General features: G+C 33.1%; 1 protein-coding gene across 4 annotated transcripts in view; it reads right to left on the reverse strand.

Moving 5' to 3' along the window:
* LOC139524867 (beta-hexosaminidase subunit beta-like) overlaps positions 1-23,080 on the reverse strand; it is a 35,754-nt gene extending 12,674 nt beyond the window's left edge. Inside the window, exons 1-8 of one of the 4 annotated variants that reach the window (XM_071319989.1) lie at positions 22,993-23,080; positions 21,701-21,955; positions 18,235-18,702; positions 13,901-14,010; positions 9,052-9,162; positions 8,450-8,551; positions 6,688-6,793; positions 2,760-2,967 (exon numbers count right to left, since the gene is read on the reverse strand). In XM_071319989.1, coding sequence (XP_071176090.1) covers positions 2,760-2,967; positions 6,688-6,793; positions 8,450-8,551; positions 9,052-9,162; positions 13,901-14,010; positions 18,235-18,702; positions 21,701-21,902 — 1,307 coding nt within the window. In that variant the 5' untranslated portion in view covers positions 21,903-21,955; positions 22,993-23,080. Of the gene's footprint in view, positions 1-2,759; positions 2,968-6,687; positions 6,794-8,449; positions 8,552-9,051; positions 9,163-13,900; positions 14,011-18,234; positions 18,703-21,700; positions 22,009-22,313; positions 22,393-22,992 lie in introns of those variants that run through there. The other 3 variants (XM_071319992.1, XM_071319990.1, XM_071319991.1) reach the window with 3 other exon arrangements.
* Between the last annotated feature and the right edge of the window lie 2,490 nt (positions 23,081-25,570).

Here is a 25,570-nt window from a genome sequence, read left to right on the forward strand (position 1 = left end):
CATGTATTGTTCCTAGACCAAGTGTTGTTCCTGTCAGTTTCTAGACCATGTGTTGTTCCTGTCATAGTTTGTAGACCATGTGTTGCTCCTGTCATAGTTTCTAGACCATTTGTTGTTCCTGTCATAGTTTCTAGACCATGTGTTGTTCTTGTCATAGTTTCTCGACCATGTATTGTTCCTAGACCAAGTGTTGTTCCTGTCAGTTTCTAGACCATGTGTTGTTCCTGTCATAGTTTGTAGACCATGTATTGCTCCTGTCATAGTTTCTAGACCATGTGTTGTTCCTGTCATAGTTTCTAGACCATGTGTTGTTCCTGTCAGTTTCTATACCATGTGTTGTTCCTGTCATAGTTTCTAGACCATGTATTGTTCCTGTCATAGTTTCTTGACCATGTGTTGTTCCTGTCAGAGTTTCTAGACCATGTGTTGTTCCTGTAAGAGTTTCTAGACAATGTGTTGTTCCTGTCATGGTTTGTATATGATGTATTGTTTCTATTACATTATTAAGGTCAAAGTACGGTCTTCAACCTTGTGCCTTGGGTCACACTGAACAACAAGCTATTATGGGCCCCAAATATCACTTGACTAGTGTAAAATAATTCAAACGGGAAAAACAACGGTCTAATCTATATAAAAAACAAGAAACGAGAAACACTTATCAACCACATCAACAAACAACAACCACTGAACATCAGATTCCTGACTCAAAACAGGTGCAAGCAATTGCAGCCACTTTAAACGTTTTAATGGTACCAAACCTTCACCCTTATCTGAAACAATAGTGTTACATCACAACAAAGAAATACACACTATAAAATAGTATTTGAAATGGTTTAAAGCAATCAAAAGACATATTAACACAAATGGACATACACTGATCGAATACATTTGATCTATGATACAATGTAAATACAAATTCAATAAAAATAAGGGATGAATAATTAAAGTTACAGTATTATATCGCTGTGAAATGTGAAACAGTTTCAGAAAAAAACAAAAAAAAAAAGGTTGTAAAAAAATCTGCCATAGGTAAATGAAAATAATTTTGTTGTTAGGTATACATATACAGTTCAAATGGAGAAAGGAAAGATTTATACAAAATAAATAACGTTGATGTTCATAGTACGATGTAGTGAAATACCAAACACTTATCAAGGCTGGTATATAGACCAGAAATAACCCTGAATAAGTAAACATTAAATAACAAACAAGTATTACAAATAGTATCAACAGGTCAAATAAACAAGAAAGTACGACTTGGGAGTACTCGCAGTTACTGACAGCTAGTTAAAAAGCAAAAACAAAGATAAGAATAAAAAAAATCATACATTAGAGACTAAAATCAACTAGAACACATCTCAGGGATTTAGAATTTTAACATCATGGACAGTCAAAGAAACATGACTTCTGCAATGCCAAAAATAAATGTACCGACAGGTAGTAGGATAGTTTGACGGAAACCTCTTTATAGATTAAAATGTTTTGTTTCTATCAAAGTTTCTAGACCATGTGTTATTCCTGACAGGGTTTCTTGACCTTGTGCGGTTTCTATTAGGTTTTCTAGACCACGTGTTGTTCCAATAAGGGTTTCTAAACGATGATTTGTTCCTATCAGGGTTTTTAGACCATGTTTTGTTTCTATTAGGGTTTACATATTATATGTTATTCCTATCAGGGTTTCCTGTCAGTGTACGGTTTCTATCAGGGCTTCTAGACTTTGTGTTGCTTCTGTCACTTTTAAACCTTGTGTTTTATCAGGTTTTCTAGACCATGTGTTCTTCCTGTCAAGGCTCCAAGACCATGTGTTCTTCCTGTCAAGATTTCTATGCCATGTGTTCTTACTGTCAAGGCTCCAAGACCATTTGTTCTTCCTGTCAGGGTTTCTAGACCATGTTATGTGCCTGTCAAGGCTTAAAGACCATGTGTTATACCTTGTTGTTGATCGGTATGTGCTTGTAAGCACTTCTGTGATGACATGAATTATCATTGATATGGTCATAATTATGAATTAATTGTGTGTTTATAAAACTTTGGAATTTTTGAAATAAAAGGCTTTTCTACCTCAGAAATAGATTACCTTAGCTGCATCAGGCAAAACTTGTAGGGATTTTGGTCCTCAATGCTCTTCAACTTTATTTGGACTTTTTAACTTTTTTTTAATTCGAACGTCACTGATGAGTTTTTTGTGGATAAAACCTGCGTCTAGTGTAAAACAAAATTTAATCTTGGTATCTATGATGAGTTTATTGTACCTCTTTTTTTCTGATAGGAGTGATATAGTTTGTTGTATCGTCCCGTACCCTTGGTTATCCCAATAGGAGTGATATAGTTTGTTGTATCGTCCCGTACCCTTGGTCATCCCAATCATACATTTTATCAGTGTTAATTTTAAAGCTATAGATCAAATGTAACAGAGAGAGAACCAACCGCGTAAATATAAAATCTGTAAAAAAAGGAAAAATGACAAGAAACAGCTAGATGGAAAGAAAGACACAAAAGAACACTTTATTACTAACATCAGATAAAAACCTAAAAGTTTTAAAGCTGGTGATCCTGTAAGTGTTATAAAGCAATAAAAATAAATACGGACTTACAATACAGGGACTCATATTTATTGTAAATTTGTACCAGCCCCTTTCTTTTTCCAGAGAAAACAATAATGGGGAAATTTAAAGAAAAGTATTTACCATATGGGTAATAAATAAATAATAAACTTTATATGAGTTAAATAGTAATGAGGGGACCTCAGTATTACTAACCAACACTCAAGGGGCACTTCATCTCCACCAAGATGTAAAACTTTCTCTGGAAAAACATCCATAACTTCAGTAAAAAGTTTCTTTAGGAAAGCAAACGTAGAATTCCTTGCAGGATTCAGGGGTCCGTAATATCCTTGTACTTTTCTTGAGTTAGTGTAACACTGTGTTAAAATGTCTGGATATCCGAATCCCCAGGAATACACGTGACCTAAAAAAAAACGGGTATGTTAATATACATAATCGGCGAGCTGTTTAAACTGAGTCGGTACTTAGAATGAAGATTGTTTTACATGAAATGTGGTACAAACATTGAAGCAAAACTTCTAGTTTGTTATTTTAATAGTTTTGAATGATCTTCTCTATATCCTGATAAATACTAATGATGGACAGAACAAAAGTAATAAGTCGTTATGTTGTCCATTAAAACTGATAGCAGGATTCGAACATGAGTGGAGAAACCCCTTTGGATTTCAAATTCTATTTCAATCGTATTTTAGCATTGTCAGCATGACTTTTGCCATATATTTGATATTAAATGTATTTGAAGCAATTGGAATTCTTTAACAAAAGGCAGCTGTTGTTAAAATATTATTTTATCTTTACTCAAGTATACAAAAAAATTATTCATCAAATAATTAATTTCTGTAGTAAACGTGTTCAGACTAATATATGTTTTAAATGAATTTGATTTTTTGGTAATAAACCTACTAAAATATTACCAAATAGAATAATAACGTCTATTTGATTATGTTTTATAATAAGTAATTGTCAAGTCTTTGTTTTCCGTTGTATGTTCAAGATTTTGATTTGCCATGTGAACTGTTGCATAAAACGGAGTAAACATCAATGAAACCACAATCAAACAATACACATAACTATAATTGATTAAGGTTGGCAAGTTTCAATTGATATGAAAGTCTTTTTTAATAGGGGGAGGGAGGGTTCAGAAATTTCGAACTGGAGAGGACTAGATATTTTTTTCTCATATTATTAAGAACGCTTCAAATATATATGTTTTTCTTCTTAAATGACTCCTTCTGTTGCACATGATCCATATTTGCTGCTTCGGGGACATAGACGGATACAAACTCACAATAAACTACATTGAGGTTCTGAAAAAAGAAATCACCAATTCACCAACATTCCAACTGACTCCATTTTCAGAAAACGACATCTGTAACAAACATAAACCAGGTTCAATCCACCATTTTCTACATTTGAAAATGCCTGTACCAAGTCAGGAATATGACAGTTCTTGTCCATTCGTTTTTGATGCGTTTTGTTATTTGATTTTGCCATGTGATTATGGACTTTCCGAATTGATTTTCCTCTGAGTTCAGTATTTTTGTGATTTTACTTTTTAGCTACCGCTTTACAAGCAGAGCCAAATACAATGAAAGTCCCAACTATGTACTGGCTTCCGAAGCTACACAAACACCTTACAAATATAGATTTATTTCGTCTTCAAGCCATTGTTCCACTACTAAATTGTCTATTCTTCTTACCAGCACACTTGGTACAATTAAAAACCTGATAATAAATTGTTCAAATAAGGCCTTCGAAAATAGTGGAATTAATTACTTTTGGAGTGTCAAGAACTCGTTGGAAGTACTTGATAAATTGCATGCTTATATTGGTGATTTTAAATCTGTTCAAAGTTTTGATTTTTCTACCCTGTATACCACATTGCCTCACATTCTCATTAAGAAAAAATTCACACACCTAATTAAATGGGCATTTAAAAAGTCAGAATGTGAATATATATGTTCAAACTCTTTAAGGTCATTTTTTAGTAGCAATAAACAAAAAAACTATGTCAATTGGACATGCTTTGATACTATATATGCCCTTGAATTTTTACTAGATAACATTTTTGTTCGCTTTGGGGATTCCGTATATCGTCAGATTATCGGAATTCCAATGGGGACTAACTGTGCACCACTTATTGCGGACCTGTTTTTGTATTGCTATGAGTTACAATTTATGACAAAAATAAGCAAAGACCCATCGAAACAACATCTGATAAACAAATTTAATAATACTTTTAGATATTTGGATGATATTTTGGCTCTCAATAATGACGACTTCGGTATGTATATTAAAGAAATTTATCCTGTTGAACTTACTTTAAATAAAGCTAATACTAACAATGACCACTGCCCTTTCCTCGATCTTGATATCTATATCACTAACGGAAAGCTGAATACTAAAATTTATGATAAAAGAGATGATTTTTCATTTCCTATCGTTAATTATCCATTTTTAGATGGTGACGTTCCCTTGTCACCATCTTACGGTGTTTATATATCTCAACTTGTACGATTCGCTCGTGTATGTAACAATGTTTTAGATTTTAACGAGAGAAATTTATGTATTACTGAAAAATTATTACACCAGGGTTTTCGATATCACAAACTAGTCAAAACATTTACTAAATTTTATCATCGGTATAAGGACATCATTCGTAAATATAGCTCAACATGCAGACTTCTTATACGTTCAGGTATTTCACATCCAATTTTTTATGGAAATATTCTTTATAAAGCACAAAGGTGTCAGTATTCACCTCAAAAACTAACAAAACCTTTGAATAGACTTAGAATGAAATTCAAAACAGTGTGGCTGTGGCCATTGATTGACACATTAAATTCATCCATTGACTGGGACAATTTACGTGAACGTTTGTCTGTAACGACCACTGTTCACGACGTACCTACGATAGACATTTAAACTGTGGGGTCACCAAAGGTTTCTTAACGCCTTTAATTATAAAATAATTCAAAATATTAATCAGGAATAACCTTTATGTTTTGATTTATATAATTGATATAAATCAAAACATCGTGTTATTTCTGATTAGTTTTTCGAATTACTTTATTAAGGTGTTGAGAACCTTTGGTGACCCCATAGTTTAGGTGTCTTTAAAAAGTACATAGTGAGCAGTAGTTGTTACATACAAACGTTCACTAAATTGTCCCAGTCAATGGATGAATTTAATGTGTCAATCAATGGCCACAGCCACACTGTTTTGAATTTCATTCTATTAAGAAGGGATATAGTTACGATACTGTTGTCAGGTCATTAAAGATTGCATATTTTGGCGTTAATATTGATTCACTTATAGGGTCTTTGCATCGGAACTAAACACATTTATTCAAAAACCAGTTGTTGGCATGACACGGGTTATGTTCTTCTCATATATGTTATGATGGTATGATACTAAACCCCTAACGGGAAGGATTGTGCCTGATGTTCATATGATGAAATCATAATCTTTCAGTCAGTTTAATTGAAGTCTGGAGCTGGCATGTCAGTTAACTGCTAGTAGTCTGTTGTTATTTATGTATTATTGTCATTTTGTTTATTTTCTTTGGTTACATCTTCTGACATCAGACTCGGACTTCTCTTGAACTGAATTTTAATGTGCGTATTGTTATGCGTTTACTTTTCTACATTGGCTAGAGGTATAGGGGGAGGGTTGAGATCTCACAAACATGTTTAACCCCGCCGCATTTTTGCGCCTGTCCCAAGTCAGGAGCCTCTGGCCTTTGTATAATTTTAATTTTAGTTTCTTGTGTACAATTTGGAAATTAGTATGGCGTTCATTATCACTGAACTAGTATATATTTGTTTAGGGGCCAGTTGAAGGACGCCTCCGGGTGCGGGAATTTCTCGCTACATTGAAGACCTGTTGGTGACCTTCTGCTGTTGTTTTTTTTTTCTATGGTCGGGTTGTTGTCTCTTTGGCACATTCCCCATTTCCATTCTCAATTTTACGAGGCTTGTCATATCTATATTTATACTAAACTTACCAGATGTGTCAAATTCACATCCAACTTCCCAGGTGAGTCATATTCTCACCAAACTTACCAGAATTATCATATGTATACCAAACTTACCAGGTGTGTCACGTGTATACCAAACTTACCAGGTGTGTCAAATTCTGGTATAACTCGTACACCACGTAGTCGAGCGTATTCTACGATGTCTGCAATGTCTTCGTGGTTATATGTGAGTAATGGATGCTGAGCTCCCTGAAACATGAACATACAGTGTAACTTCTTCCTTTATTCATTATTACACTAGTACTTTACCTCTTTATAAAATGGGTTTCATAATTTAATCACGATTAGGCTGACCATTATAGAAAATCTTAGTCACGATCCTATTGTCGTAACCACAATCTCGTCATTATTTTCTCTATCTTGAATTAGATTATCATAGAACTTATTCTACCATGAGCAACATGACTGTGTCATAAGTTCAGCAGGATCAGCTTATCCTTCCGGAAAAAATGGGATCACCGTTTCTGGTTGGGTTCGCGTTGCTTCGTCTTTAGTTTTCTATGTAATATTTAATGACCTTTAGTTGAAAACTTCTATGCCATTTGTTCTCTGGTGGAAAGTTGTCTCATTGGCATTCTTATCACATCTTCTTAATTTTATATTGTTTCCTTCCGTCGTCTTTAGTCTTTAAGCAATGACAGCAACTATTTCATATTTTCTTTGACTTAAAAGTTTTGAATGTATCTTTTGATTCCCATAACAATTACACTTTATTCAAAAGTAAGTTTTTATGACTAATTCCATTCGTGATTAAAACCCAATTAAAAAGAAATTTAAAACTTAAAATGAACAAAATATAAAAGGACTTATATTTCAAACTTCGTAATTCAGCCTATTATTAAATATGGATCTCTTTTCTTTATTCGGCTTTGATTCAAACGCTATGTCTATTTTTTGGCGGTTTCTCATCTTAATGTTGTACTCGTCGAGTTCTTGAAAAAAAACCTCTAAAACACAACACGATTAAGGGAGAAGGGTCAAGGATGTACTTAGGTGAGGGTTTGTGAAATTAAAAAAAAACAAGAATTTAAAATTGATACTGTAAGTCAAAATAGCATTGATTAAGAATCAAAACAAGCAAAAAATATTGATAGGTCATGGACCTCCTTTCCGAGATATTTGATATTTAAAATATGGCGGGTGACTCGGAATTTTACCTTATATTTGCATTGGTATTATTTGGGTCTCAAATCAAAAGAAAGAAAATCAACAATCTGCTATGATTTGGGTAAATGACCTGTTAAGAGTTATTAAATCTTGTATGAAAAAATAAATGGGTGCTATGGGGAAAAATATTTTACCTAGTATTGTATGAAAAACACCAAGGAGTTTTGACACAATTGCCAAAAAAGTAAATCCTTAAGGCAACAGTTATCAAGACGAATGTGTCGTTGTCATTCAATCCTGACATAGATATATACCTACCTTACCACTTAGATCTGGGAATACTTTACTCTGGTAATCCTGACATAGATATATACCTACCTTACCACTTAGATCTGGGAATACTTTACTCTGGTAATCCTGACATAGATATATACCTACCTTACCACTTAGATCTGGGAATACTTTACTCTGGTAATCCTGACATAGATATATACCTACCTTACCACTTAGATCTGGGAATACTTTACTCTGGTAATCCTGACATAGATATATTCCTACCTTACCACTTAGATCTGGGAATACTTTACTCTGGTAATCCTGAAATAGATATATACCTACCTTACCACTTAGATCTGGGAATACTTTACTCTGGTAATCCTGACATAGATATATACCTACCTTACCACTTAGATCTGGGAATACTTTACTCTGGTAATCCTGACATAGATATATACCTACCTTACCACTTAGATCTGGGAATACTTTACTCTGGTAAGGAAAGGACTGATCATCAACTAGGTGCCAGTGTAGAACGTTCATTTTGTTCTGGAACATTCCGTCCTAAAATAATAGTGTTTAAAAAAAATAGTATTAAAATCATTTCCGTCTTCTTTTCAACTTGTCATTATCAAAGATACCATAAATAAGCATTTATTCTTGAAAAAGAAACCATGAGTCCGAAGTTTAAAATGAATGATTGGTATTTCTTACAGTTGTTTCTATTACTCTAAAAACAATCAAACCTCATGATATGTTTGTGTGATCGACTTTCCCGTAATGCCATTTGCAGTAAAAATTATATATGATTCACAGCTAGCAACGGACGATACCGACCCGACGGCATGTTTTTCTTTATTAGATCCCTCCATTTTCCTAAATGAAAGCTTGCAAATAACATGACTATCTTTATAACTAACTTTGATCAGTAGCCGATTTATATAGGGAATATATAAGGGAAATTCATATAAGTTAGTTCACACGTAACGTTCGTAACCTTACCAATTGAATATACCCAAATCTATAGAAGGTGGAATGTATGATAAATTTATTAACATACTTACTAAAACATTATATATAACGTCCTTTGTCATAAAATGTCTGGCAGAATCAACAAGAACACCTCTATGTTTAAAACGAGGAAAATCTCGTATTAGTGTATCACGAACAAAATACTAAAAAATAAGTAAAAAATATATTCAATGATGTTATCTGTTTCTATGTTAATAAGAGTTTGTTTAATTAACATGTAGCCTTGACGCATTTTGTGTCAGATGTTTGGACATATAGTTTGACTATATTCATGTTATTTCAGTGGTCAAAAGTATATATTCCCAGCGTGATGATTTCAAGCTGTCGTATTGTAATAGTTTTTAAAGGTACCAGACTTATAATTGGATACACCAGACGCCGTTTCGTCAACATAAGACTCATCAGTGACGCTCAGATAACTAGAGGCTCTAAAGAGCCTGTGTCGCTCACCTTGGTCTATGTGAATATTAAACAAAGGAAGCAGATGGATTCATGACAAAATTGTGTTTTGGTGATGGTGATGTGTTTGTACATCTTACTTTAATAAACAGTCTTGCTGCTTACAATTATCTCTATCTATAATGAACTCGGCCCAGTAGTTTCAGTGGAAAATGTTAATAAAAATTTACAAATTTTATGAAAATTGTTAAAAGTTGACTATAAAGGACAATAACTCCTTAGGGGGTCAATTGACCATTTCAGTCATGTGACTTATTTGTAAATCTTACTTTGCTGAACAGTATTGCTGTTTACAGTTTATCTCTATCTATGATAATATTCAAGATAATAACCCAAAACAGCAAAATTTCCTTAAAATTATCGATTCAGGGGCAGCAACCCAACAACGAGTTGTCCGATTCATCTGAAAATTTCAGGGCAGATAGATCTTGACCTGATAAACAATTTTATCCATGTCAGATTTGCTCTAAATGCTTTGGTTTTTGAGTTATAAGCCAAAAACTGCATTTTACCCCCTATGTTCTATTTTTAGCCGTGGCGGCCATCTTGATTTGATGGCCGGGTCACCGGACACATTTTTTAAACAAGATACCCCAAAGATGATTGTGGCCAAGTTTGGATTAATTTGGCCCAGTAGTTTCAGAGAAGAAGATTTTTGTAAAAGATTACTAAGATTTACGAAAAATGGTTAAAAATTGACTATAAAGGGCAATAACTCCTAAAGGGGTCAACTGACCATTTCAGTCATGTTGAATTATTTGTAAATCTTACTTTGCTGAACATTATTGCTGTTGACAGTTTATCTCTATCTATAATAATATTCAAGATAATAACCAAAAACAGTAAAAATTTCTTAAAATTACCAATTCAGGGGCAGCAACCCAACAACGGGTTGTCCGATTCATCTGAAAATTTCAGGGCAGATAGATCTTGACCTGATAAACAATTTTATTTCTGTCAGATTTGCTCTAAATGCTTTGGTTTTTGAGTTATAAGCCAAAAACTGCATTTTACCCCCTATGTTCTATTTTTAGCCGTAGCGGCCATCTTGATTTGATGGCCGGGTCACGGGACACATTTTTTAAACTAGATACCCAAAGATGATTGTGGCCAAGTTTGGATTAATTTGGCCCAGTAGTTTCAGAGAAGAAGATTTTTGTAAAAGATTACTAAGATTTACGAAAAATGGTTAAAAATTGACTATAAAGGGCAATAACTCCTAAAGGGGTCAACTGACCATTTCAGTCATGTTGACTTATTTGTAAATCTTACTTTGCTGAACATTATTGCTGTTGACAGTTTATCTCTATCTATAATAATATTCAAGATAATAACCAAAAACAGTAAAAATTCCTTAAAATTACCAATTCAGGGGCAGCAACCCAACAACGGGTTGTCCGATTCATCTGAAAATTTCAGATGAATCGGACAACCTGATAAACAATTTTATTTCATGTCAGATTTTCTCTAAATGCTTTGGTTTTTGAGTTATAAGCCAAAAACTGCATTTTACCCCTATGTTCTATTTTTAACCATGGCGGCCATCTTGGTTGGTTTGCCGGGTCACCGGACACAATTTTTAAACTAGATACTCCAATGATGATTGTGGTCAAGTTTGGTTAAATTTGGCCCAGTAGTTTCAGAGAAGAAGATTTTTGTAAAAGTTAACGACGACGGACGACGACGGACGCCGGACGCCAAGTGATGGGAAAAGCTCACTAAAAAATGGTATGCTATTTTGTATATGTACCATTATATAAAGAGCTTGACATATGATATATTGTATGTGTACAATCATATAGAGAGCTTGACATATGATACATTGTATACGTACACTCATATATAGAGCTTGACATATAATATATTGTATATGAACAATCATATACAGAGCTTGAAATATGATATATTGTATATGTACACCCATAAACAAAACTTGACATATTTCATTTTATTTTACATAAATAAGGCCGTTAGTTTTCTCGTTTGAATTGTTTTACATTGTCTTACCGGGGCCTTTTATAGCTGACTATGCGGTATGGACTTTGCTCATTGTTGAAGGCCGTACGGTGACCTATAGTTGTTAATGTCTGTGTCATTTTGGTCTTTTGTGGATAGTTGTCTCATTGGCAATCGTACCACATCTTTTTTTTTATATATGATATATTGTATATGTACACTCATATATAGAGCTTGACATATGATATATTATACATGTAAAATCATAAATAGAGCTTGACATATAATATACTGTATATGTACAATCATATACAGAGCTTGAAATATAATATATTGTATATGTACAAGCATATATAGAGCTTGACATATGATATATTGTATATGTAAAATCATATACAGAGCTTGAAATACGATATAGTGTATATGTACACTCATAAATCAAACTTGACATATCATATATTGTATATGTACACTCATACATAGAGCTTGACATATGATATATTATACATGTAAAATTATAAATAGAGCTTGACATATAATATATTGTATATGTACAATCATATACAGAGCTTGAAATATGATATATTGTATATGTACAAGCATATATAGAGCTTGACATATGATATATTGTATATGTATAATCATATACAGAGCTTTAAATTTGATATATTGTATATGTACACTCATAAATAAAACTTGACATATGATATATTGTATATGTATAATCATATACAGAGCTTGAAGTATGATATATTGTATATATGTACAAGCATATATAGAGAGCTTGACATATGATATATTGTATGTGTAAAATCAAATAAAGAGCTTGATATATGTTATACTGTATATGTACAATCATACAGGGAGCTTGACATATAATATATTGTATATGTAAAATCATATAGAGAAGTTGACATATGATATATTGTATTGAACAATGAAATATAGAGCTTTACATATAATATTTCTAATATGTATAATCTTTAAGAGAGCTTGACATATTATATATTGAATATGAACAAACATATATAGAACTTGACATACGATTTATTTTATATGTAATTTCATATGAAGTTTGACGTATACTATATTGTTAAGATACAATCATATTTAGAGCTTTACATATGATACTTTGTTTTTGTACAATCATATATTGGGCTTGACATGTTTAAATTGTACATGTACAATCATAGAGATAACTTGACATACGATTTGTTTTATATGTAAATGCATATGGAGTTTGACGTATACTTTATTGTTAATATACAATCATATTTATAGCTTGACATATGTTTTGCAGCAAATATACAATTATAAATAGAGATGGACATAAGATATAATGTGTTTGTACAATCATATATAGAACTTGACATATGATATGTTTTAATATGGGCAATCATATAGAGAGATTGACATATGATATATTGTATATGTATAATCATATATAGAACTAGACATATGATATATTGTATATGTATAATCATATATAGAACTAGACATATGATATATTGTATATGTGTACAATTATATAGAGTTTGACATATACCATATTGTTAATATACAATCATATTCAGAGCTTGCCATATGTTATGCAGCAAATTTGCAATTATATAAAGCTTGATATATGATTTAATGTATTGGTAAAATCATATATTGAGCTTGACATATCAACATTGTATATGTACAATCTTAAACAAAGCTTGAAATATGATATATTGTATGTGTACAATCATACAGAGAAGTTTATCATCGTAGAAAAGAGGAGAAATAACGTTGGTATATTATAAAAGGTTTAGTTCTACAGATGTCATATAGTTGATTAGAATTTTTTTTTGAAGGAAGCGTCTTTTAAAAACGTTGTGTTCATACAATTTTCTACATTATATAATCTACTGACAGCTGAAAACTAAAGGAAATAAACACTAGATAGATAACAATATATACACCAGGTGAATTACAAAAACCAAGTGAATTACAAAACCTGTTACACAAATATCTGTTATACTGCTGCATTTCTGTACTAAATTTTTTTTTAATGTTTAGTACTGTTTCTTTACTTTAAAATTATTGTAATATTTACAGTACTTAAAATTTTTAGTACAGAAATAATACCAACAGTGATCACAATATTCCATGTTTTATAATCATAACTTTAAGAGATATGAAATAGACAAACTTTCAAAATGCTGAAAATGTCACGGTTGTAACCGAAAATCTGTAGTACTTAAATTTCAAGCAACAAATCAAGTACTGTACAAAACAGGTACCTATAAATATCACAAAATAGTACTGAATATTAAAAGTAGATTTCCAGTGCTACATATTTTTGGTACACATTTAGTTCTTATGCAAAAGTAGATGTGAATGTTATGGTGAATTTCTGGTATCCTTTCAAAACTGCTAAATAAACTATATTTTTTATGAGTGTGTCTATTAATAGAATAATTAAGTTTTCTGTTGATTTACCTGATCTTTCCAGGAAAATATAACTTGACTGAGTGTTTCTAGCCCCCTAAGTGCACCCCATACTTCATCACTCATAAGCACTATTCCAAAGTTCTTGATCAGCAAGCTGTCTACAGAAAACAATATAATTCCAGAACTTATAATGAGAGAAGTTATTTTTTTCATCATTTCCCCCCTTTTTTCTTTTATCTTATTTTTTTTTACTATGGAAGAATATTATGTAAAAAATGTCATTAAAAAGGCAAACACCATTTTGCTTTGAACTGTCAAAAAAAATTATTTGATTTATATACTTGTTCATATTTCGATTGTTTTATTTTACAATCAATTAAATAATTCAAACTTATTATGTTTGTTTTGTATTTCTTTCCATACTTTGATGGATTACTTTTTAATGCCAAGTGGAAAATGCATATTTAGGACGAGAACATGCTTATATAATACATTCGAACCTCGTTGTATCGAACTCGGTTATGTTGAAAACTCGGATGAGTCGAAGTAATTTTTCGGTCCCGGTAAAAAATTCCCGTTTGATCAATGCATCATTACCTCTGATGAGTGGAACATTTGCCTAGAGTAGCACTGAAGTTATGTATAAAATTCCCGTTTGATCAATGCATAATTACCTGTGATGAGTTTGACATTTGCCTAGAGTAGCACTGAAGTTATGTACAAAATTCCCGTTAGATCAATGCATAATTACCTCTGATGAGTTTGACATTTGCCTAGAGGGTAGCACTGAAGTTATGTACAAAATTCCCGTTTGACCAATGCATAATTACCTGTGATGAGTCGAACATTTGCCTAGAGTATCACTGAAGTTATGTACAAAATTCCCGTTTGATCAATGCATAATTACCTCTGATGAGTTTGACATTTGCCTAGAGTAGCACTGAAGTTATGTACAAAATTCCCGTTTGACCAATGCATAATTACCTCTGATAAGTGGAACATTTGCCTAGAGTAGCACTGAAGTTATGTACAAAATTCCCGTTTGACCAATGCATAATTACCTCTAATGAGTTTGACATTTGCCTAGAGTAGCACTGAAGTTATGTACCAAATTCCCGTTTGACCAATGCATAATTACCTCTGATGAGTTTGACATTTGCCTAGAGTAGCACTGAAGTTATGTACAAAATTCCCGTTTGATCAATGCATAATTACCTCTGATGAGTCGAACATTTGCCTAGAGTAGCACTGCAGTTATGTACAAAATTCCCGTTTGACCAATGCATAATTACCTCTGATGAGTGGAACATTTGCCTAGAGTAGCACTGAAGTAATGTACAACATTCCCGTTTGATCAATGCATAATTACCTCTGATGAGTTTGACATTTGCCTAGAGTAGCACTGAAGTTATGTACAAAATTCCCGTTTGACCAATGCATAATTACCTGTGATGAGTCGAACATTTGCCTAGAGTAGCACTGAAGTTATGTACAAAATTCCAGTTTGATCAATGCATAATTACCTCTGATGAGTTTGACATTTGCCTAGAGTAGCACTGAAGTTATGTACAAAATTCCCGTTTGACCAATGCATAATTACCTCTAATGAGTGGAACATTTGCCTAGAGTAGCACTGAAGTTATGTACAAAATTCCCGTTTGATCAATGCATAATTACCTCTGATGAGTTTGACATTTGCCTAGAGGGTAGCACTGAAGTTATGTACAAAATTCCCGTTTGATCAATGCATAATTACCTCTGATGAGTTTGACATTTGCCTAGAGTAGCACTGAAGTTATGTACAAAATTCCCGTTTGATCAATGCATAATTACCTCTGATGAGTTTGACATTTGCCTAGAGTAGCACTGAAGTTATGTACAAAATTCCCGTTTGACCAATGCATAATTACCTCTGTTGAGTTTGACATTTCCTTAGAGTAGCACTGAAGTTATGTACAAAATTCCCGTTTGACCAATGCATAATTACCTCTGATGAGTGGAACATTTGCCTAGAGTAGCACTGAAGTTATGTACAAAATTCCCGTTTGATCAATGCATAATTACCTCTGATGAGTTTGACATTTTCCTAGAGTAGCACTGAAGATATGTACAAAATTCCCGTTTGACCAATGCATAATTACCTGTGATGAGTCGAACATTTGCCTAGAGTAGCACTGAAGTTATGTACAAAATTCCCGTTTGACCAATGCATAATTACCTGTGATGAGTCGAACATTTAAGAGTTAACTGTATTGTATTTGAAGCTTTAAGGACGTCCATCGGTAGTTTTACTGTCGCAAATTTAGTTTACCTGGCGACGCGGAGCGGAGACAGGTAAACGGGTATTTGCGACAGTAAAACTACCGATGGACGTCCGCAAAGCTTCAAATACAATACAGTTATCTCTATTCTAATGCAAAACACATTCATAATTAAATTTCAATCATTATTTTAGTGTAAAATCTTCATTAAAGAAAATTCCGCGAAAATATGTTATCTTCTTTGGTGCCTACACTAGGTGACCTCATAGGTATGCTTCCGACATCAAACATAAACACCGGGCGTTTGCTGGCTTTTGTGCCGCTTCAGAATGTAATAAAATTTGATAAAAAGGAGATTTTTAGCAACAACAAGTAAGTTTTTTGGCTTATTATTGTAGAAATTACATGTCAATACATTCAGCAATTCAAAATGTCGGCTTCCTTAGTTACAGACAAGGAGATAGAGATTTTTACGCTAACTGTCATCCAATCAGAACCATTGATACAAAATAATTGCATTAGAATTGCCTAGAGTAGCACTGAAGTTATGTACAAAATTCCCGTTTGACCAATGCATAATTACCTCTGATGAGTGGAACATTTGCCTAGAGTAGCACTGAAGTTATGTACAAAATTCCCGTTTGATCAATGCATAATTACCTCTGATGAGTTTGACATTTGCCTAGAGTAGCACTGAAGTTATGTACAAAATTCCCGTTTGACCAATGCATAATTACCTCTGATGAGTTTGACATTTGCCTAGAGTAGCACTGAAGTTATGTACAAAGTTCCCGTTTGATCAATGCATAATTACCTGTGATGAGTGGAACATTTGCCTAGAGTAGCACTGAAGTTATGTACAAAATTCCCGTTTGACCAATGCATAATTACCTCTGATGAGTGGAACATTTGCCTAGAGTAGCACTGAAGTTATGTACAAAATTCCCGTTTGATCAATGCATAATTACCTCTGATGAGTTTGACATTTGCCTAGAGTAGCACTGAAGTTATGTACAAAATTCCCGTTTGACCAATGCATAATTACCTCTGATGAGTTTGACATTTGCCTAGAGTAGCACTGAAGTTATGTACAAAGTTCCCGTTTGATCAATGCATAATTACCTGTGATTAGTGGAACATTTGCCTAGAGTAGCACTGAAGTTATGTACAAAGTTCCCGTTTGATCAATGCATAATTACCTGTGATGAGTGGAACATTTACCTAGAGTAGCACTGAAGTTATGTACAAAATTCCCGTTTGATCAATGCATAATTACCTCTGATGAGTGGAACATTTGCCTAGAGTAGAACTGAAGTTATGTACCTGTGATGAGTGGAACATTTGCCTAGAGTAGCACTGAAGTTATGTACCTGTGATGAGTGGAACATTTGCCTAGAGTAGAACTGAAGTTATGTACCTGTGATGAGTGGAACATTTGCCTAGAGTAGCACTGAAGTTATGTACCTGTGATGAGTGGAACATTTGCCTAGAGTAGAACTAAAGTTATGTACCTGTGATGAGTGGAACATTTGCCTAGAGTAGCACTGAAGTTATGTACCTGTGATGAGTGGAACATTTGCCTAGAGTAGCACTGAAGTTATGTACCTGTGATGAGTGGAACATTTGCCTAGAGTAGCACTGAAGTTATGTACCTGTGATGAGTGGAACATTTGCCTAGAGTAGCACTGAAGTTATGTACCTGTGATGAGTGGAACATTTGCCTAGAGTAGAACTAAAGTTATGTACACTTTTCAAACATATAACTTGTTATGTTGCTTAATATACAAATTATGGAAGTAATTGTTGTAAGAAGCGCCTTATTCCCATAGCTTACGTTTTAAGCAAATATCACCTTTAACTCGGCAATTTATAGTCTAAGGTGAATTGTGGCTAACAAAAACTCGGTCTCTTATTTCAGTAGTATATTTCATACTTTTACTTTACGTTAATTCATAGAATGAGTATTTTACTATTTTATTATAAGTTGCATTGAAAATTGTTTGACTCCCAAAATAGGCTAAATTACATGCAGGTTTGGAGGTGTGAACAAAATGTTTATATTCATAGCAAAGAAAGGTTTTAGTGTATAATCTGGGACACAATTGGGTTATAAATACGTACAAGATTCGTCTGACTGAAGCTTTGGATACTTTGAACACGCAGAATTCACATATATGTGAAATGTTGTGAGATTAACAGCTTTGGTATATTTTGAATGCTGATATTTTTTGTCTAAGCTTTCAAATCCCGATCCTTCAATATGCACTAAGTTTGTATAGTATTCCTCTAAGGCAAACCTAAACACATTTTCTTCAAATCTTTTAACAGCACTTTCTAATACATCACAAGTATTATTCCTGATTTTTATATTCAACGGTTCGGTAATTCTAAACACAATATTTTCATTGACTTCATATTTCTGTGGTAATGGCCAAGGTTCTCCTATCGTAGCAATCGGAGCTCTTCTTATCATCAGTGGATTCATGGGAACATTTTTGAACTTCATATAATAATTTCCCGCCGTTAGAGATAGAGATATGTTCGGAACCAATGATCTCTCGTGGCTCTGGTATCGTAATCTATTTGCATCTGTGAAATAAACAGGATAAAATACACACACAAATTTGAAAAAATCCCCAACCATTATTGAAGTGATATAAGTTAACAATAAATCCTATTTTGATCTGATGTCTTCTATGTTAAAACCATCTGTCGACAAATCGTATATAATTTTTTTTCCATATTAATAATAAGTTGATAAGTAGGGTAGACATAAATTCAAATGCAACGGAATACAGTCAAACGAAAAAGACTTTCAGAGGTTAACATTTTGCCTTAGTTTATGTTAATTTAAATCAATAATAGAAGCTTTAGGATGATACATATTTTGTGATATATAATTTTTATTATATTCAATAGAGATAAAACGTAAAAACACTTATTTTTTTCTCTCTTTTAATTTCTGCTTTTCGTGTATGTAGAAGGGGGGACATTTTCACTTAATTTTACATCAATTGCTAAACACGCAGAATTTAAAAAACTGTTTTACATGATCTTACATGGCACCTTTTCTAAACACAATTTTTACATACATACACATATAAAACCGTGGTAATAAAGGTAAACTTGAGAGAAGCTTTTTGTAGAGATGCGGGATTTTCTCGTCGCTGTGTTGAAGACTCATTAGTGGCCTTCGAATGTGTTCTGCTCTTTGGTCAGGTTGTTATCTCTATGGTCGGGTTGCTATCTCTTTGACACATTCCCCATTTCCATTCTCAGTTTTATATACAGTAAATAGATATAGGAAGATAGTCAGCTATAAAAGTCATTGGCAAGAAAAATGATAAACAATTCAAAAGCCAAATCCAACGGTTTAACTTGTGTGCGAAACTCATTCTTTTTGCAGCAGGCAGCAATAAGTTTATACAATATTAATTAGCAACGTAGAAATGTATTTCGAGTCCACGATCTCAAAAAATATTGTTTCTGCAGAAAACTTTTTTTGGACAGTTTATAATTGTGAGTAAGTTAGTTTGTAATTTTATAGAAATAAAGTCCAACCATTGGAATATCATCATCAAATGAACATATACATACATGTGTTTACACAATTACACAAAATTATTAAACAACATTACATTGAACAAAACAATTCACACTGACGGCAAGTCAGAATAGGGACGTTTAATCTGATGCCTCGTGTAACCAGAGTACCACCCTCTTTGCACGTTAAGAACCCTTGCAACAACTCTTTGAGTGGTCCGTAGGTTGCCTTTTGCAAGGCAAAATTACTGTTCCTATCCAATATACCGTCATTTTCCAGTGGCAGTCCAAATTTCCCCGACCATCATGTCCTCTATTATTACTTGACTAACCTTTTGTAGTTTTTGTTTTAAAACATTTTCTCATCTATGTATGAAATATTTGCCACTGGACGTTAAGCAACCAACAATCAATCAACAATCAATCAATTAATACTGATTCCACGACTAAGTTTCAAAGAATTTACAGGTTGTCTCCCTTATTACACAACAATAAAAATACTTTAATTCGATCAGTATAAGTAAAATGTATACAGTGAGTGATTAGTATCATACATCTTGTTTAAAAAAACAGATTAGTACGATATTTGTACCGCAAGTTTCAATTTTTTGTGTGGGGCCCAAAAAGGTGGCTGTATGTCGTTGAACTCGTTTGTTCTTATAGTTGAACTGTTGAACACCTGTGACAGGTTAGGCCTGTTCGTGAGGGGGACGGGGTGGAGTGAATTGGGGTGGCATGAATTTTCTCAATTGATTTATTGATTTGTTTTATATTTTTCATACCGACTGTACGGTATGAGTTTTTCCTGATGGTTGAAGGCCGAAGAGATTAAAAATATATTTGAATGTCAGTCTGACAGAGCAATTGTTTTCAAAAACTATATAATTTTTGAAAAACTTTTTAACTGAAAATTTTAAGTGGTTTTGGATAGCACTGACAATTCAGTGGCGGATCTAGAAATTTTCATAAGGGGGCCCACTAACTGCCTAAAAGGAGTCCCACACTAGTCAAGCTCCAGTGATACCCTACACAATCAATCAAATTTTTCACACAAAAGGGGGCGGGCCCCTGCCCCCTAAATCTGCATTCGTGACTAATGTCCATTCATTAAATTCTTCTATGATACAGATTATAGGATAGAACTGACTAAGGTTCGTTCATTTAATTCTTTTAGTGATAGAAATTTGGATAGCATTGACTAAGTTTCATTCATTAGATTCGTTCTAGTGATACTTCATATCTATAATGTTTACGTAATACATCAACATGGTGTTGTACTTTTTAGCCCTTAAGGATTTGACTAACATATGTTCTAAATATATCAATTAAACTACGTGCAACATACATAAAACGTAATTATTTAACAAAATGTTTTCCACAGCCCAACCCTACTAACAAAGTAGTATATATGTGTGTGTGTCTTACTAAAAGTAAAGTTCCTTTTCTCACATTGCAACGTATAAACGTTTGACGTCCTACAAATGACAAAATATCAAGATCATTCCGGCAAAGAGAGCAGTATCTAACTGTGTCTTAAAATTAACTATGGTAAAGTCAAGAGCCCAACCCTGAGAACAGGGGTGTATATTTTATGTCTTAATAATGGTAAAGTCCCATACCAACCCTGCAAAAAAGAGAGAACGAGTTTTGACAGAAGAATAATCTAAATATATACTAGTAACAGATATTTGAACATAATGTATTCTAAAATATAAACTTGTTCGTATTTATCTTAATATTCATAAAAATAATTCAAAATAAAATTTCATTCCTTAGAATTCTTGATATTATATGTAGTTATAAATCGAACTTTAAAGCAAAAATTCGTTCAATATGTATATATAATTGACAGATACACAAACTAATTAAACGAAATGCGTAAGGATAACATATAAAATGCATATTATACTGTAGGTATCAACCTAAATGAGAGGTCAGTGATCTAGTTTAAGTATTAAAAAAATAGTTGCACTGAAAGTAAAAAATGAAATTGCAAAACACCAGACCGAGATTATCATTTAAAACACAAAACATGCAAACTTACATGTTTCTGGTGCGTCTTTCTTTGTGTTCTGTATATATTTTAACAGTTGCGTTGGTCTAGGGTTTTTAGTTATTTGTACGACTTTCTGGAGATTCAGGTTTGTATCTTTTTCATTTCCTCGATGAACGTTCTGGTCGTTGATATGATAATGACAATGGATGGAAGATGCCAAACAGCATACAAGCAACAGATAATACCGCATCACCAATGCTCAGGTTCATCCCATATCAGAACGTTCTTCAGCTGTATTGAAACCTGATATGTGTAAACGTAAGATAACTTATGTTTTGTATGGTTCAATGACCATATGATGGAGTGAGATGTTAAAAGGAAAAGACAAATTTTGTTTGATAATTTCACGATACTAATTATAACATAACGATTAGAGTTAAAAAAGGGAAATCGCAAATAAAATATTAAATAAAATTTCCGTTCATGTCAATATTTTGCGCAAAATTTACTTTCAAAGTAACTACTACATCAATTGAACAAATGATAAATTTTAAAATTCAGTCATAAATTTTTTTTTTAACACTCAATCGTGTTGCTACGACATAATATAAAAGGGGAAAGATACTAATTAAACTTCATTAAATTAACTCAAACTACTTACAATCTAATCTGAAAATACTTCTATGATCACACTATCGATATTAAAATCGAATGTCCATATTTGATTCGACAAACAGTATGACTTTAAATGGTAATTTCCGTATTAAATTTATGGATGATAATTTATGAATGATTATTAATGATAAATTTTGAAAAATAGTGAACGGAGAGGAAACGGAAGGATTTGATACCATTGAAATTTTGCTGAAAAAATGAAATGAAACAAAAAGCTGTATCAATATGAAATAACTCATCATATAGATACCAGGATTAAAATTTCTTATTTACGCCAGACGCGCGTTTCGTCTTCAAAAGACTCATCAGTGACGCTCGAATCAAAAAATGTTAAAAAGGTCAAATAAAGCACGAATTTGAAGAGCATTGAGGACAAAAAATTCCTAAATATCCATTCATTGGACGATATTAACTATAGAATTGTATAAATTCTTCTATCGTTAGAAAAAAATATAGATATTAGTAAAATGTAATAAAATAAACCTAATAACACTCGTGCATAGTCTTTATCAATATATATTTTTTTCATTCTTTAATACTCGCTGATAACAAGACAATCCATACTTTTACATTACTTTTATGATAACGTTTTGGAATCTAGAATTATTACTGTGCATTTTTTCAAGAATCATGAATAATACTTGATGATATAGATTTTGTCCTACCTTCTGAATGAATGATATTTTTTTTCAGTCCCATTTTTTCTTCTTCATTTCGACCTTGTTTTCCTTATTAACCCGAAAACACCTTGATGGCCATGACAATACTTAAAAACTGCGACTTCTTACCTACTAAGGAACTTAACGTGTGGTAAATCAAATCACTTCGTTTCCAAGATCTACTTACTTCATTTTCAAATCGTTTTACTGAGATCATTACAACCGGATTTTTTTGTATATCAAGTTGTATGTTTTTTTTTGTTTTTAATTTAATACATTTGTTTCTATATCTACAAATAAAAGCCGTAGGGTAGGAAGATGTCGTTACATGAGATGGGAGATGATAAAATGGGTTGATTAAGATGAAAGTTATGAACTTTTGATCAACATTAAATTTATTTAAACATGAAATATCCTTTGGCCAACAAAAGGTAAGTCATCCACCGATGTTAATAGTTACCCTTTCTCCATAATTCGGTTAAACCACAATGCTTATTTAGGTACGTAAAAAACATCAATAAGTAAACATTACGTGCGTACTGAGGACAAGTTTCTTCCTTGTACATATCAACATGCCGAAAAAGATAATGTCTTTATGGTAAGCAAGTCATAACAAAACCCGCCCTATCCTATGAAATCCTTGTCTCGCCCTCAGTAAAGAGACAGAACTTATAAATGTAAAAGACTTGATTTAACTCGACCTGGGATCAAATCAAGTACCAGTAAGCTTCCACGTGACCCTCGAAGCGTAGTATACTATGATTAGGTGCTTACCTAAAAGTTATACTGAATCAAGTTTATAAAAAAGAAGATGTGGTATGATTGCCAATGAGATGTAACTATCCACAAAAGACCAAAATGACACAGGCATTAACAACTATAGGTCACCGTACGGCCTTCAACAATGAGCAAAGCCCATACCGCATAGTCAGCTATAAAAGGTCCCGATAAGACAATGTAAAACAATTCAAACGAGAAAACTAACGGCCTTATTTATGTGAAAAAATGAACGAAAAACAAATATGTAACACATACACAAACGACAACCACTGAATTACAGGCTCTTGACTTGGGACAGGCACATATATAAATAATGTGGCGGGGTTAAACATATTAGCGGGATCCCAACCCTCCCCCTAACCTGGGACAGTGGTATAACAGTACAACATAAGAACGAACTATAAAAATCAGTTGAAAAAGGCTTAACTCATTAGATGGACAAAAATACAAGTGGACGTGGATGGGTACTTATACATCCCGACACAAAAAGACACAATGAACAGATCTGAGAGTACTCGCAGTTATCTGACAGCTAGTTTAAAGCCACTAACAACTAATAAAAAAATCATGCATTAAGCTGTTTTCGCCTCGCATATCAGGATTAGCTATCATCAAGATCGCTCATAGACAAAACAAGATGTAGTAAAAACAAGCGATAAATACACGGGCGCTAAGAATAAAGAAAGAGCCGAAAAATTCTACAAAAACTAGCTTAGTTAGCTATGCATGAGGGAGCCCTAGTCTTATTTTATTCATTTTCAAAAATCACGAATAAGGATAATTTCATTTAACAGCACTTTGTCAATTGCGCTGCGTGTAGACTGCTAGTCCCAAAGATTGTATCACCTCAGTACTTGCTAAAGGTACTAGCACGATTTATAACATAAGTTTCCGGAGATAAACTTAGAAAATAAGGTTCCAACTAATTTAGGTGAAGTTGTCTTACATCCTTGCCTTCGAAGTTTTAGCTGCTTTCAGCGTTCCTGGTGAAGGTTAATCCAGATATATAGAACTATGAACATGATGAACGCATCGAGTTTTCAAAGTGTCTAAAAAACCCTAAATACCACTTCTTAAACCAGTGTTAAGGAAACGGTTTTATTTCTTTGGATTTTAATGTTACAGTTTGTTTTGTTTATACCTGTTACAGTCTTGTCTAACCTTTGTCATTGAAATATTGCTTTAATTTCAATATTTCACAGGATAGAAAAATTGTACAAGACCGATCATGGTTTATGAATTTGTTGATGTGTTGATGTCTGAGGGTTAGAAAAGAGTATCAACCCTGTGCTATTAGTATTACGTGATGTAGGATACACTTACCATCCTAAGACCACCCTGACTTTTTGATGGGGTTCGTGTTGAGCAGTCTTTAGTTTGATATAATATTAAAATTGAGAATGGACATGGGGAATGTGTCAAAGAGACAACAACCCGACCATAGAACAGACAGCAGCACAAGGTCACCAATAGGTCTTCAATGCAGCGAGAAAATCTCGCACCTGGAAGCGTCCTTCAGCTGGCCCATAAACAAATATATATATACTAGTTCAGTGATAGTGGACGTCATACTAAACTCCAAATTCTACACAAGAAACTAAAATTAAAAATCATACAAGACTAACAAAGGCCTGATGCTCTTGACTTGGGACAGGCGCAAAAATGCGGCGGTTTAAAACAAAAAAAATTTGCCATGGCTCTGTCAGTTCAATTTCGGCATACGAGTTTTTGCCTATGTTTTGTACCTTGCAGCGCAAATTTTAAGATCAATAATTAATGGTATTTGCTCATCCCTGGCTTTCAA

The sequence above is a fragment of the Mytilus edulis genome, chromosome 5 (genome assembly GCF_963676685.1).
Source record: "Mytilus edulis chromosome 5, xbMytEdul2.2, whole genome shotgun sequence".
Taxonomy (NCBI): Eukaryota; Metazoa; Mollusca; class Bivalvia; order Mytilida; family Mytilidae; genus Mytilus; species Mytilus edulis.